The 15151-nt window shown below is 32.4% G+C and overlaps 1 protein-coding gene across 10 annotated transcripts in view; it reads left to right on the top strand.

Moving 5' to 3' along the window:
• Positions 1 to 88: 88 nt before the first annotated feature.
• The window catches only part of LOC141450261 (uncharacterized), a 63762-nt gene continuing 48699 nt past the window's right edge, over positions 89 to 15151 (top strand). For 3 of the 10 annotated variants that reach the window (XR_012455992.1, XR_012455991.1, XM_074120478.1), the window contains exons 1-15: positions 363 to 693; positions 3301 to 3398; positions 4901 to 5065; positions 5273 to 5473; positions 5584 to 5708; positions 6402 to 6577; positions 6678 to 6917; positions 7323 to 7632; positions 8152 to 8349; positions 9106 to 9285; positions 10532 to 10691; positions 11897 to 12131; positions 12508 to 12645; positions 14012 to 14225; positions 14310 to 14420. Coding sequence is in view for 7 of the 10 variants with exons in the window: in XM_074120478.1 (XP_073976579.1) it covers positions 585 to 693; positions 3301 to 3398; positions 4901 to 5065; positions 5273 to 5473; positions 5584 to 5708; positions 6402 to 6577; positions 6678 to 6917; positions 7323 to 7632; positions 8152 to 8349; positions 9106 to 9285; positions 10532 to 10691; positions 11897 to 12131; positions 12508 to 12645; positions 14012 to 14225; positions 14310 to 14420 (2660 nt within the window). In the remaining 3 variants the exon portion in view is untranslated. Of the gene's footprint in view, positions 240 to 361; positions 694 to 3300; positions 3399 to 4900; positions 5066 to 5272; positions 5474 to 5583; positions 5709 to 6397; positions 6578 to 6677; positions 6918 to 7322; positions 7633 to 8151; positions 8350 to 9105; positions 9286 to 10531; positions 10692 to 11896; positions 12132 to 12507; positions 12646 to 14011; positions 14226 to 14309; positions 14421 to 15151 lie in introns of those variants that run through there. The other 7 variants (XR_012455993.1, XM_074120484.1, XM_074120479.1 and 4 more) reach the window with 6 other exon arrangements.

The raw sequence follows: 15151 nt of genomic DNA, 5'->3' as shown, positions 1-15151 counted from the left end.
AAAAAAAAAAATGTAATCTTAATGATAATGAGTTACCAAAGATAATTGTTTATTTAATAGCAAATAATATTTGTATTAAAATAAGATAGAACATGTGGTCTCTCCCAAAAACCTTTTCTATAATAAACAATGATTATTGTGTTTTAAAATATGTAGGTTTGATAGAGTTTGTTAGAAACTGGTTATCTGAAAAATATTAGCACTATCAGTTTAATTAACTGAAAATATAACCTTCTTTTGTAAGTAATATTAACTTTCAAATTAAAAGCTAGATAAAATGTATAATAAATTTTTTAATTAACAAATTAAAGGGAAATTTATCATACTATCTCAATTGTACGATTGTAGCATCACTGATTTTTAGCAACAGCGGTAGCAGTCGCTCCGCGTACCTTGCAGTGACAAGATAATCGTTTGCCCCACGTAACTTTTGGGCTATTTGTAAGTAAATTGTCGACCAAAAAAAAGTTTAAAAATGGGTTTTCTATCATTTTCCTAAGATGTGAAAGTAGGATCGTGCGACGATCTTAAGATGGTTGGAATGACAGCGAGAGGCGCCGAGGGCTGAGAAAATTGTGCTGGACATGAAGGAAATGGTTGGTGGTTGCTGCGTGTGCTCCGATGATCGGGGTTGGACCGAAAATCCGCTGGTTTACTGCGATGGACCTTTTTGTACAGTCGCCGTTCACCAAGGTAATTAGGTGGATTATTATTTTGTAAATGTTCATTCGTAAAATATTAATAATAATGATTATCCCTCCTAGTTTGTTTACTGCACCCGCCATTTTGATAGCCTAACCTCAAAATATATTGGAATTGGTATTCAAACAATAATCTGCTGATATTCAAGTTTATTTAAAGCTACGTTTTACAACTGACGGGGATGTATAAAAATCTGAGAAATACGAATTATCAATTGAATGTTCATATTTCGTTAACTGTTGTGTTGAAAAAGTAACTGAAGCTGGAAAATACTAAAGCTTTGATATACTTATTTAATATTTATTAAAATTTTACATTGAAATGGTAGCTGTACAATAATTTGAAGAGAAGTAAAATTAACGGAAGAACAGGAAATAATGTGTAAAATGTCTTTGTCGACAGCTCACCGAATATATTTCGTTCATGATAGTAATCCTTAAATGTTATACTAACTGTTAGGTCTGTTTAATTTATAGATAATTAATTTTGTCATTGTGTTTGAAGTTTCACTTCTTAAAATGTGTTGTGTGCTATTTATTGTTATTATTGTGCAATTTCTGTTTTGCATTTTTTTCCCTCCGATTTTTTATATATTTATTCATCTATTCTTTATTTGATGTGCTTCAGATATTGAAGTAATTAACTTTTACCGTAAAAAATGTAAAAAAATTTAATTAGGTAGCACATGAATATTTAAAAAATGTTTTTAGTAAGAATTTGAGTTTGATAGGTCATTGACATTGTGAAGACATTAAATTTTGCCTCTTATAATAAAATATTTTCATAAAGTATTATATTAGCAATTTGGAATCATTTTTAACTGAACATTACTAAGTGAAAGATAGTATTTTAACTGATACGCTTACAAACTTAAGAATTTGATAAGTTTTTTAACTTGTGTTTTTTTTTAGTTCATTTAATGATCAAACGTTTCTTTTAAAACGCAGACAATCTTAAATTTCGTTATAAGTGCTTAATTGATTGCAAAAAATGTTTTTAAATAATCTATATGAAATTTGTAGTATTTTAAGTTGTATTTTCGGTATTTGTAGTATAATTGTAGTCTTTGATAAGATCATTTTTTTATTTTCATAAATTTTCAGATTAGTTCTTTAGTTTGGGTAGATCCAAAATAAGCTTTTGAATTTACATTGTACAGAGATTGTTCAACTCCACTAAAGACTACAAGATCTATCGTGGTTGTTTTCAGTTCCAATGTTATTCGTAGAAAGTGGGCGTCAAAAAAAAAAGTAAGTAGGTGATAGTGTAAAATGATTCAATGGTTTCATTATGTTTTATATAAAATTTATCTCGGTTTTTGTGAAACCACTATTTCCCATCGCTACACATTGGTAGTTCTTCCCCTTCACGAAATGTCCAATCTCAGTCGCAATTCCTTCGTTAACTTTAAATACTTGTAGGCAAATGTATGATAAAGTATACTTTAAATAAACTTTTGAGATTTTCGTAAACTATTGATTGGGCTTTACTATGTTCAGACGCTATCAAACTTACATAAGTGTTATTTTTCTTTTGTTTGATTTTTGTTCTCTTGCTGTGTAACCAATAGAAGTGCATTCTTAATTGCCTTGTTCTTAAATCATTTCCGCTGCCTTTGTTTTTTGTTTTTTAGTGTTTTCATATACTTCTGTTAGTCTTTTTTTGCGTTAATTTAGACTATTATTGATTTCGATTGTTAGAGAGTTAATTTAAACTTAACAATATCTGAACTGTCGATTTCCAGTGGCTCAAGTGTGAAGAAATGTGCTTTAAATGATTTTCGTCGGCGGTAATATTTCTATTCAATTTGTTGGGGTATTTATAACCATTCAGTGGATATTAACAAAAATTTTGTTCAGCCTTCAGTTTGTTCTGTCCAGACATCAAGAAGTATTACTTCGTCTTAAAGGTATCATTCTCTGGCAGAGCTTGACAGAGCAAGCATTAACGAACTGAAAGAAAATCCAAAGAAAAATTTTCCATTTCAGGCTACCAAAAGTGAAATCTAGCGATGTTCTGAACCCTGATCTGGGTTCGATTGTATAAAAAAACTCTAGGTGTTTAATGATAATAGTAATTTATTAAAGAAATTTGAAAATTAATAAAAAAAATGGAAAAATAAACAAACATTTTTGAATACATAGCTTTTAGGAAATTGTAGCTTAAATTGCAAATCTGAATAAAATATTCCAAAAATTTTCAATGATTTTGTAACGGTTGCCTTCTATTCAAGAGTGCAAAAGTCTCAGAAGATCGGAGAAGAAGAGGGCGTCTGAGAAAGGCATGAATAGAGGACAAACAGGAAGGAATGGCTGGAAAGGTTGGTCGAGTGAGATTGGAACGATAGGAAAGGTGGAGAGAGGGAATTTGGGGTATTGTATATGAACACTGTTCTTCAAAGCCAAAAAAAAAAAACGCTATATATTTTTAATAGGTTGTTTTGGCTTGTAAGAAATATTATTAAACAGATTTAAAAAAAAGATACTCTTTATTTCTTTTAATCAAATCTGATTCTTGAAGTAAGGAAAAGAAAAAAAGCCTTCCAATGTTTATAGTAATTTCAAAACTTTGTAAAAGTTTTTATTTTCTTTTTTACAGCGTGCTATGGAATTGTAACAGTTCCCACAGGGAATTGGTATTGCAGAAAGTGTGAAAGTCAAGAGAATTGCGCAAGTCCGGAGAGGAGCACAAAAGTGGTTAGTGATTTTAATCAGTTACTAGGAGAAAAAAATTAAAAATATTTTTAGCGAATAGTGGTTTGGGCCAGTGATGTGAATATTTCTCCACAAAAAAGATGATGTTTCGATTAGGTAAGTTTTATCTGTGGAACTGACATTGAATGTTTTTGTTTTTAATGAATCCCTCATTTAGCTTCTTGGCGATTTCGTTTTTATCTTACATTTTGCGAGGGTTTAAGTTAGTCAATCTATCGCAACCAACAAAGGGTCATTGAATGTCAGTCACCTAAAGGCCCAGACAAGAGCATTCGAGTTGCTAATCCTTTTTTTTTGAACTAGAAGTAGTCTTGGGGGTACTATTTCTCTGGAGTCCATTATTTATCTGATCTATGTCTTTTTTTTATTTCTGATGACCTTAGAAATTCATTTCTGGGAATGAAATGAATCTATCCTTCGGTCTAAGTTTTAAAACCCTTCAGTTTCTGTGTCAATTGCAGCGATATATGTGAAGAGTTCATCTTAATACGAATATTTCACCTTATACACAGCTCAATTTTTTCTTAAAAGTTGGTCCTCTAAGAGATTTGCAATTAGATCCACCTCCTCACATGATTATCGTTCCGTTTTCTTAGTCAGTGTACTGTAAAGTCAAAATTTTATTTTCTGTAAACAATTTAAAAGTATCTTTTGATACATCTTTAAATTATTTTGTTGTGTAATTTATAAACCTATAATGTGGTTTAACCTACCGTTGGGCGCATTCTGTCATGAGGCAAGATCGAACAAGGTTTTACATCAACTTTAACTATTGTTAGAAAGATGCCACTTAAAACATGGAATATCTAATTAAATATTACATAAATTTTATTCGTCATCTAAAATTACAAAGTAGTGAATAATACCCTAGAATAATTATAATTATTCAAACAAAAGTTTATTTCTAATAACAAAAAATTAGTTTACCTAAAAAAAACTTTAAGCAAACATTTCTATTCGTAGAATTTTTTTTTTTTTTCAATTTATTAAATAAATTGATATCTGGAAGAATATTGATTCATTTTCCTCGTAGTTTATCTATCGTTTTTATCTATATATTCCATAAAAACGATCAATATGCATAAGATTACCCACTTCTTGCGATTATATTTTGCCCGTATTTTTCTTCAATATTTAATATTCATTTTTATGCGGCTTTTTATTGTTGAAATCTCTTTTGAAGCTCTATTTGCAAGCAGAGGTCCCAAAATTAATTTATTAATTTTATATGTTCAAAATGAACAATATTACTTACCAAATATGTTCGTTTTATTGCGGCCTGAATCATTTTAGTCTCTCCTGAAGCTCGTAAGTACAAGCTTGCAAATAATAAAGCAAACGTATATTTTTAATTACATGTATTTTTTTTTTACAAATAACGAAGTCTTTATTTCAAGCATTTTTACATGTTTATGTGTCTGTAGTATAAGATCCAGATGATTTTTTTAAAAAATTTATGACAAATGGATATCATGTGTTAACAGCGATGTGAACTGTGCCCAAATAAAGATGGTGCATTGAAACCTACAGATAATAATGCATGGGCCCATGTTGTCTGTGCATTGTATATACCGGAAGTTAGATTTGGTAATGTCACAACCATGGAGCCAATAATACTCCAGCAAATTCCGCAGGAAAGGTATAATAAGGTTGGTAAATAAAATGCTTATTTCTCCAGTTGATTTACAATTGAAATTCAAATAAACAAAAAAAATCTACTCATTTATTTTGTAAATGAGGATATCCTAGTGAACTTCTATTTTCTTTCTTTTTATCATTGTAATACTACGATTTTCTGTTTTTCCCTTAATCAGATTAGCATCCTTTAAAGATGCATGTTTTGTATTTTCATGCAGACATGCTACATCTGTGATGAAAACAACCGGTCCGCCTCTCGTTCAACAGTTGGTGCGTGTATGCAGTGCAACAAAGCTGGCTGCCGGCAGACGTTCCATGTTACCTGTGCTCAAGCGATGGGACTTCTCTGCGAAGAAGCTGGCAATTATATGGATAACGTGAAATACTGCGGTTATTGTCATCATCATTATACTAAAATTGTAAGAAATATTTCCTATGTTAATTATTGCTCTATTTAAAGTATAGAGTTCATTCAAAATATTCTCAGAAGTGTTTTTTTTTTTACAAGTGATATATTGTTTATTTTTAGAAAAAAAGAGGTAATGTGAAAGTCATTCCTCCATATCGCCCAATCGGCGCTAATGATTCACCTGGTGGATCACCCATTAAAGAGACTGAACCAGTTAAGACGACTTCCAAAAGGAAATTAAGTAGGTTTTTACCTTTTTTATGTTTCGAATAGATAATGAAATTATTTATAACGTTCAAGTATCGATTGTTTTGGGTTTAGTTTTCGCTACCGATTAAACGTTTTATCAGAAACTCAATTTTGGGATAGCGTGAGATTAAGCTTCGGGAAAGAAATCCACAACTACTTACACGGGTCCAATTTGATTCCCTTGAGATCAGCATAGTCATTATAAAGCTATAATCATATCGTTCGAAAATAATTAGATAGCTGTAGTGATACGGGCCAATTGGAAATATTTTAATATACCCGTTCTTCGAGGACCAATACTCGCTAGATCAGCTGACTGTGTGAGGGTTATGGGAAAAAAAAAAATTGTATCCCTCCTAAAGTATTTATGTATAGCAATGTATGTTGCAACATGGCATCGTACTGCGCACAGTGTGTTTTGCTTTGTTGAATTTTTCTTTTATTTTGAACTATTTTCAACGAAGCAGTTCTTTTAGCTGGTATTATTTTTATCAACCATTTTCAGAGAAACATCAGCCATGTGCTTACCTCAAGTTGCGATTATTATTTTTTTTTTTAATTTGAAGTAGAAATGAGTTAGAGGAGTATATGTTTCATCAGAAATTCTGAGATTGGTTTTTATTGAGTTTCTTGTATTTTTATATTATAATGCACTTAAAATGAATGCGAATTCATTTTGCTGCAGGTAGCACAAGTTCTGGCAAGAGTGCCAGTAAATCAGCTACACCTGTTGAAGAAATCTCTTTGGTGAACACTTTCGATACTAAGACTGGTGGCCTCAGTAATCAAGAACTATCTCAGAATGAAGATTCTTCTACATCGCAGACGTCACAGTCTGCTACAAATGGCAGTAAAAGAAGAAAAGGTAATATATATATATATATATATATATATATATATATATATATATATATATTGTTATTATTGAATTGTAGAAACTATTCACCAGAATTTTCTTTGTTAAGCAGGGGGAGCAAGAACCCCACCGAAAACGAATACGGCAGCCATTCCACGTGTCAGTCCAGATGCTTCTCCTAGGCCGATTACACCACTTACAAATTCAATCGGCAATGCTGCATCTATTGGCAATGTTATGTCTGGAGTGGTAACTGCCACTTCTGCCGGCCAAAGTATTAGGCCTTCAAGTACTGGTTCCATGTTTGGAAATTCTAATACATCCAGTAATAGCGAAAAGAGACAATCAGGTTAGTCATAATTTATTAAAGAATTTTATTACTTTAATTAGTATCGATTAAAAGACATGCTAACGATACGTTTGAAATTATGCTGAATAAAAAAATATAAAAAAAATGGAGATTTTTGCATACCGGATTCTCATGCAAAGCAGATTTGGAAAAGCAGACAGAAATGAACAGTTTTATGAAAATCCGGTTTTTTCGAACTCAGGTGACCTTAAAACTTGTATTTGCTGCGAAAATTCAGTTTTAAATCTTCACGTTTGCTGCAGTTTTCTTCTTGTAAGAAGGTAATATGGTTTTTCATACGAAAGTTGATCATACATCGGCGCACCATGTGTATTTCTATTTTTAGGTATTAATCTAGAATATTACGATGAATTCCTTCAACTTATTATTTCTCCAATTGACCAGGTGTAGTGAAGGAGGTTCGACCAAATTCCATTCTAGTGAACGTACCACTAGATGCAGCGATGATGCCAAATTCACCCAACTTTAGCGCCACTACTGGCAGTACAGTAAACAATATCGTTGGCAGTACTGGAGTAGCGAGTGCATCAAATATTGTTTCTTCTATACCTCCACTGATCTCGCATGTATCGGCACTGAGTCCGCCCATCTCTACTTCCAACCTGCAGAATACTTCCAGTGAAAAAGGTGGGAGTAGCCTACTATCTTCTCAACAACAACAGCCTCAGCAACAACAACCTGTTAAGAGATCAAGGTAAATATTTTTGGCAACACCGAGTATTTTGTAAACATTTTCAAGGACACTTGTGAGACTAAATAGATCTTCATTATGTGCAAGTTGAAGAAAAAATAAAAATTAAGATAATTATTGAAACAATTGAACTAGAGCCTGTAAACAGTATGCGACAAAATAAACTTGTGGAGGTGCAGCTCCTACAGTGGGCTTCACGACCAAGTCCAAAAAGGTCATGGTTGCTGCCTAATAAAGCAAAATCAGCTTGAAAGAGCTGATATTAAAGGAAATAATTTCCTGGTCAGGGTCTCTTCGGCCCAAAATTTTAATAAACCAAGTCACATTTAAGAAATTTGAATATGTTTGTAAAAATAATTTAATATCTAGTTCATGTGTCTACGCTTATCTCTTTCTTAGCGGCCTAAGTTAGCTCCTTTGTTCAGAACAAAAGCAGAAAAAAAAAACGTTTTTGCAAGTTTAATCATAATCACTGAAGTACCTATTAATTGTTAAGTTAATGCGTTCACAATTTCACAACAGCAGGTCTCAGTCATCGGAAAAAGGTGATAAAGGTCGAAGATCGTCCAAACGAAGCAGCAACAGTGGCAGCGGCAGCAGTTCATCAGCCACGAGCAATAGTACGAACAGTATCGTCAATAATTGTGTCCCGAATAATAAACCTGTGTCTGTGTCGCCGCCGTTGCAGAATTCAATGTCTCACAACGCAGCACAACCAATGTGAGTATAGCTCTAGAATTTAGATACAGCGTCCTCCAGAAAGTAATGTTCATTTATTTTCTCTACCATCACGAATTCAGCGTGTCCTCTGAATTAACTAATGTCCAAAATGTAGTGAAAGAAGTTCTAATTTTTATCACCAGCGTTTGAAAGTACATAGTTTAAAAAAAAAAAAACTTATACTATTTTATGCACTTCTGCTTTGTGTTTTAGGAAGTTTTCATTTTCATATTAATTTAATTCATTTTGTTAAAATTATACTAGTAAATACAATTTTGAATTTAAAAATAATAACATCTTTAAAATATTTTATGAAATTTTAAACAACACCCTTGTTCTGTAACCTAAGGAAAACTTTCTTACGTAAGTATCATGTTGCTGTGACTATTTTACGCGATAGAGTTGAATACTTTTTTCTGAAAATACTTCTAAAATTAAATAAGTTGCATTAAACTAGCTTACTTCAAAATTAAGCATCTAGTTAACAGCAAGGTTCTTAGTTACCTGCTACTGCGGGTAGCCTTGACGACTAAGCCTAGAGTTTGTTTATCTTCTGAATTATTGGAAAAAAATTGCAGAAAAAAAGGTTGAATATTTTTTCTTAAGGGAAGATTGTTCACTCTCTCGTAGCTACGTTCGAATGGACAAAACCTGGACTCGGTGAGTGAATACTCAACTTTCCTCCCACCCCCACCCTTGAATAAAATAAAATAACTATTTTATCTAATTGCTTTTATTTATTTTAATTTCTTTTAGAATAAAATTAGATGAACCTCATCAGTCCACGCCTCCACCTCCACCTCTCACGTCATCTGTACAAATAAACAATCATATAAACGATGTATCAAATACTAGCAGTAACGGAAGTAGAGGTCGCAGAAGTAATTCTAGTAATTCGGCAAATGTCACTGTTAAAGAAGAGAAGGATATTAAAATGTAAGTTAATTTTAATAAATTGTCATTAATTTCAAATTTTCCAGATATTGTTTGTTACTATTTATATGCATTTACAAAAATAATACTCTTTGTTCTGTGTAGTAACCCTTATATAGTCGAAAGTTGCAAATAGTGTATGAAGTGATTCCAGAGTAGTCCTGCATAACTTTTATTTTTTAGACTGGAATTTCGACAATTCTTTGTTATTGTTAATGAAGTAAGATGAAGCAGTAGACAACAACAAAGCTTCTGCCTTGCTTTCTTTCTTACTACTAAACTAGGTTTTGTGGACGGCGCACAAGTGCTAACAGTTTTTCTTTATAAACAAAAAACTTAAAGTGTTAGTCTCAAACTAAGTCAAAACTACTGCAGCAAACCTGCTTTCGCTTTCTCTTAAAAAACAGGAGGTATTGTAATCGAGCAAATTTTCAAAATATTGTTTTCTGAAATAGATGTTTCGAGGTCCGCTGATATAAAAAAGTTTTTAGCGGGTGGTTTAATGCGTGTTTAATTAGAAAATCTGAAATCATCAAAAGGAAGCAGAAAGCTCAAAACTTGGCCTTCCGTTTTGTTACACCTGTCGCTTACTACGCTAAGATTTGACGTAACTCCGTTTACCTGAAGTTTGGTACCTAAAATAGCCATTAATTTTAATGTTTTCTTAGAAAACCTATTTTCTTGGAGTTCTACAACATTAAGCACTCCTTTAAATAAAGAGTCTTGTTAGAATAAAGTACGGTTTCATCACCTAAATAATATTAAAAGAAATTAAAAGCATTGCTAGATTTCCTAAATCATTGCAGAATTTTTTAAAATTTTGTCAGAGTCGTCTAAAATAGTGTTTTTTTTTAAATTGAACTTACCTTTTTCTTTATTAAACTACTTATAAGAAATCACATTTATTAGAAAAGTTTTTCCGAAAAAAGATTTTAGATTGTTTTGGGAATGTAGATTAACTGAATGAACCGACTTCTGAATTTGACATGGACAATATAGAAATCGCTTTTCTTTTTTTTTATGAGGGCTTAATGTGCAATTACCAAATTTGGTGCCATGGATGGGGTACAGAAGCCTATGATTAACCATTACAAAATTTATCCCTCAAATCTAAATTTAACAGACTTGCAGGCCTCTCTAACTAAATTCTTTCTTGTAACAATGCTGATTCATAACGAGCACACCAAATCTGCCTAGATAATTAATTTAATTATTTCTTATTCTTCTATTTATATAAATGTATTTACAGAATGCAGACGGCTGGTTTAAATGCAGCCCATATGCTCGGCAATCAGCTGAATCCGACGTCAGCTATGGCTCAAAAGATGTGTGACACTTTGTCTCAAGAGATGGTAGCACATTCTGTTTTTAATTCAGAACCTCCAACCAATCATCTTGTCGGTCCTCAGGTATTATTCAAAAACTAAATTTTATTTATTTAAACTTTTAATAATTCTTTAGAAATAGTTTAGATAACTGCACCAATTATTCATCAAGCAAATCTTTGAATGTTGTGCCCTCCTTGCAATTGTGAATCTTCAAATTAATACTTAAAAAAAAATAATACTGTAATCCCGGTAAGAGCCGGGAGGCTAAAATATAAGCAGTAAGTGTTAAAAGAGAAATCAATAACAAAATATCCATTTAGTTTTATCAGGTGTTAATTTAAATATCCACATAATGCAATAACCAAATAACAAGTTTGCCAAATCTAATTATTAAATTTAAATTTCCTTTAATGGAGCAACATAAAGAGTAACGACAAGGAAGTGAATTATATAGTAATTAAGATTTCACCCATATTGAAGTTCATCATTATTGTAGTCTCAATTTATAGCTGAGATTAAGAATATTTATGTCACCTGCATTGAATCCTTTGCCTACTACTGCAGAGTATCTACCGGAGTCAAGATTGAAGGATTTGTTAAAGTAGGAGTGAAAGACAGTAGTCGGGTGCATCTTTTTTGTTTTTTCGCTACTGCTAAAGCTAACGAGGACAATTCCCCGATTAGAAGCCTTCTTTATTTAGTCTGGTATAAGCAGTGCTAATTTTAATATTCATTTAAATTAAGTGCACATCATATTTATCGATGGTTAAAAGATTCCATTTTTATATGACAGTTCAAGGACTTAAATAAGTCCTTATTTAAAGTTGTAATAAGTGCTTAGATTTAAATGAAACAAGTTCTTTTTTGAATCTATTTATTTATTCTTATCAAAACTCTTTCTAGTTAATTTTTTTCTCTATCTAATTACACTAATTACATGTGCTTTCAAGTGTTTATCCACACATGATTTTAATTTCATTTAAAATAAATTTACTTTATTCTGTTTTTTATATTTTCCTTTCGACTTTCTGTGCTGTTCCTACAAATCTTTTAAAGGTAAAGGTCTTTAAAACGAAACAGATCAAAATAAGTTTTACTTTCTTTTGTTTTTTGTTTTAATAAATATTTAAAGCATAATTTTACACGAAATATTCATTTTTACGCGTAAAATAAAAGTAAAAATAAAATTCTGTACTAAAAAAAAGAGAAAAAAAAGACATGTTTCATTATTTTATTAAGATAAGATCACTAACATATCTTGTATACCACCTTGGACAAACCCCAAGTTGATAAAATTTCAGCCGCCAAGACTGAACAACGGAGGAAGCGGGACAAGCCTGTCGAACGGAAACGGTACCAGTGGAAGCAATTCTGCTGTAAGTGCAATAGCTGGAAGCTCTTCCGGTGGAAATAACCATGGCTGGGGACAGACAAATATGCCGCAGACTTTAGAACAATTATTGGAACGTCAATGGGAACAGGGATCTCAGTTCCTAATGGAGCAGGCGCAACATTTTGATAGTAAGTTTTTTTTTTTTTTTATCAGCATTATTAAGAATAATAATTAAATTCAGTGATTCTTATACTGCTTGTTCCCGGATTTTGTATTAAGTTAGTAATTAACGAGTTGAAATTAAATTCCGACACTCCCTGATTGTAGATTAATACTGAACTAAAATACTGTAAATTTTGATGTAATCGGACAGAAATGGGGGGAAAACTTTTGCTTTCACGGAGAAAGTCGAAAATATTGTCAGCAATGCGTTCCATAACATATTTACCATTCTCGAAACATTGATCTTATCTTTTTATTCATTTTATCTGTAATGTTATCTGTTTATTCACTTTATATCAAATTAAATCGCTTTTTTCAATTTAATTTATTATTTATTTTCAGTTGCTTCTCTTCTTTCCTGTTTACACCAATTACGGGCTGAGAATCACCAGTTGGAAGAACATGTGAACAGTCTTATTCAACGAAGGGATCATCTGCTGGCGGTTAATGCAAGATTGGCCATACCACTAGTACCGAATGGTAAGGTTTCATTGTTGTTTATAACATTCAAAATTGATGTTTTAGTTTCATTCACTTAAGTACGCTTTAAAATTTATTCATAGAATTAAAACGTTACATTCTAAATTAGTATATTATCAATTAATTATTAACTTACTTTTTGGATTTCTCTTTAAAGTTTCTTGAGTAGTGGTATGATAGTCATTCAGAATTTTCTGTCGAAAATATGGATTTCTAACCTATTCTGAAATTTCTGCAGATTGATTGGTTCCTGTCCTTATAAAGAGTAGCCTTGATGTAATATCCGAATGTTCATGATTCTCTAATATAATCCGTGACTTATTAATGATTGGTAATGTCTCTAAACATAATGCTTATCTCTTATCTTATCTAATCGATTTGACATTAATCCTTGAATACGGCACTTTATGTTTTATCAACTTCGAGTATTTTTTTTTTTTGCTTTTTACAAACCGTATGCACTCTCTCAAGTGGTTTGCCACAGTTTCTCTTCTATGCTCCAAGTCTACAGATGGCTACCTACCCAACCACTTGAGTGCAACAGTAGGAGATCTTTCATCAATTCTACTCCACTTGATCAACTCAGAGGGATACTTTAGGTTGAGCACGAGTCAATAGTTGGTTCCTTTTTCTTTTTTATTTATCTCATCAACTTCCCATTCCTTGATTTCAGCCATTCTTAAATCTCAAAGGTGGACATATATGCTAGGTCGAGTTGAATTTTACTTTGCCTACTCTCTGTTTTCTCATTGTTTTAAATTCCCGTGTGACCAGGGCTCAAGAAGAAGTCTAATTATTCTGTCTTGTTTTATTTCAATAAGTTCCTTTTGCATTCTCCAGCTTCCATGAGTCTTTTAGATTGAGGTAACGCCGTTAAAGCTACCAAAGATTGCCAGCAAAGATTCTATTCTCTTATTTATGCTCTCAGGACATCTTCTACTTGATGGAAACAGGTGGCTGAATTTTATTTATAAGTTTTGATGTGTCTACGCGAAAGGATAGAACAATGGGTATAATATGCGGGAAGGAAATGAGATAAGATGTATGTCTGAATTCAATTGGGTCATTAGATGGAGAACCCAAATACTAGATAATGTAGCTCCCACCTTAAAAAGATGTTCTCTAACTTAAAGATGAATTCTTCGTGGTTAGAAAGGTCTAAAACACTAAACACTAAAAAGGTCTAAAGGAATTTAAAAATTTCTTTTTTAAAAGACTAGGGATGGTTTGATCAGTCTTTGCCGAACGTGAATCTGTCTACGACTCCTAGATAAACTTTATACTTTGCATTACTTTTACTACTGTAATTTCTTTGAAGTGATAGTGTTTCTTAAATAACAAATAAAATTTATATTTATCAATACAGTGTCATCAGCACCATCCGGCACAGAAAGAAGTGGCTCTGGAGGTGGAGGTGCTCCGAACAGTGTGGCCCAGCCGAATTCGGCCAACACTCCTCCGGGTGTGGTTCCATCGATCCAAGGAGCTGCAATAGTGGAGAATGGTCTGCCAGATTCACCGAGACATGATTACCTACCATCCGCGGCGCCTCCACCCTCTTCATCTATGAGGCAACACAGGTACGGTTCTCTATTTTCTTTTTAACACTGGAAAGTGCTTAGATTCCTGCGAATCTAAGAATATAATTTAATTTCAATTATTAGGCAACAGGGTGGAAATAGTGGAGGAGGGCAGTCGCAGAACAGTGCGGGAGGTTATCAACCGTCGCAAAATAGTGTTCTAGTGAGGACCACCTCTGTGGATCCAAGTCGGAGGTAAGGGAGTCAGTAATCATGGATGTATAGATCTAGCTAACAAACATGAGTCGGGTGATTCCTACAGTGTTAGAGAATTCTGGCAGATGTAAGAATCTTACAAAAATTTGTGGAGGGGAAAAAAATGGCACCACAAAATTGTAGAAGAAAAGTTACAAGCTTGAAACTTTTAGTTATCTTACAGATGGTGTTGGTATCAATTAAATATTTGTGTATGTTCGTATAAAAATCTAATTCCCAGAGAACGTAGTTGTATTACTGAGATAGCAATACTATTTGCAAAGAGATAAAGATAATTTATTAGTTTTGCAGTTCAGTTTCGAATCTAGTTTTTGATTGTTCTCCCTTTTGCAAATTCCATGGCTAATAGATACTGTTTTTTTTGAACATAGCTGATGATTTTCTTTCCTCGAAAATTTGTGTCTTGAAGAACAAATTTAAGTCCAATATTGGGCTAAGTAAAACTAGCACTTAACAGACTAACTTGCTCATATTCTTTCTCACTAAGATCTGCATTCTATTGGACTTCATTCATAGATCAACGTTTCACTTAAATTAAAAAGTTGCACACTTAACTATCTAGAGAAACTTCATGACAAATTTGTACTTTCTACGAAAATAAACGCTTAATTGATTTTTTTTTGTTTTCAAATTTTTGACAATCTACAATGTATGTTTGGAGCATTTCTTAAGGAAATTTATTTTTAGGACAGTTCTAAGTAAAGGTTGCT

This window comes from Rhodnius prolixus, unplaced genomic scaffold, assembly GCF_049639745.1.
Source record: "Rhodnius prolixus isolate KJV_2025 unplaced genomic scaffold, Rpr scaffold_2, whole genome shotgun sequence".
Classification (NCBI taxonomy): domain Eukaryota; kingdom Metazoa; phylum Arthropoda; class Insecta; order Hemiptera; family Reduviidae; genus Rhodnius; species Rhodnius prolixus.
This window is presented reverse-complemented; position numbering and strand designations above follow the sequence as displayed.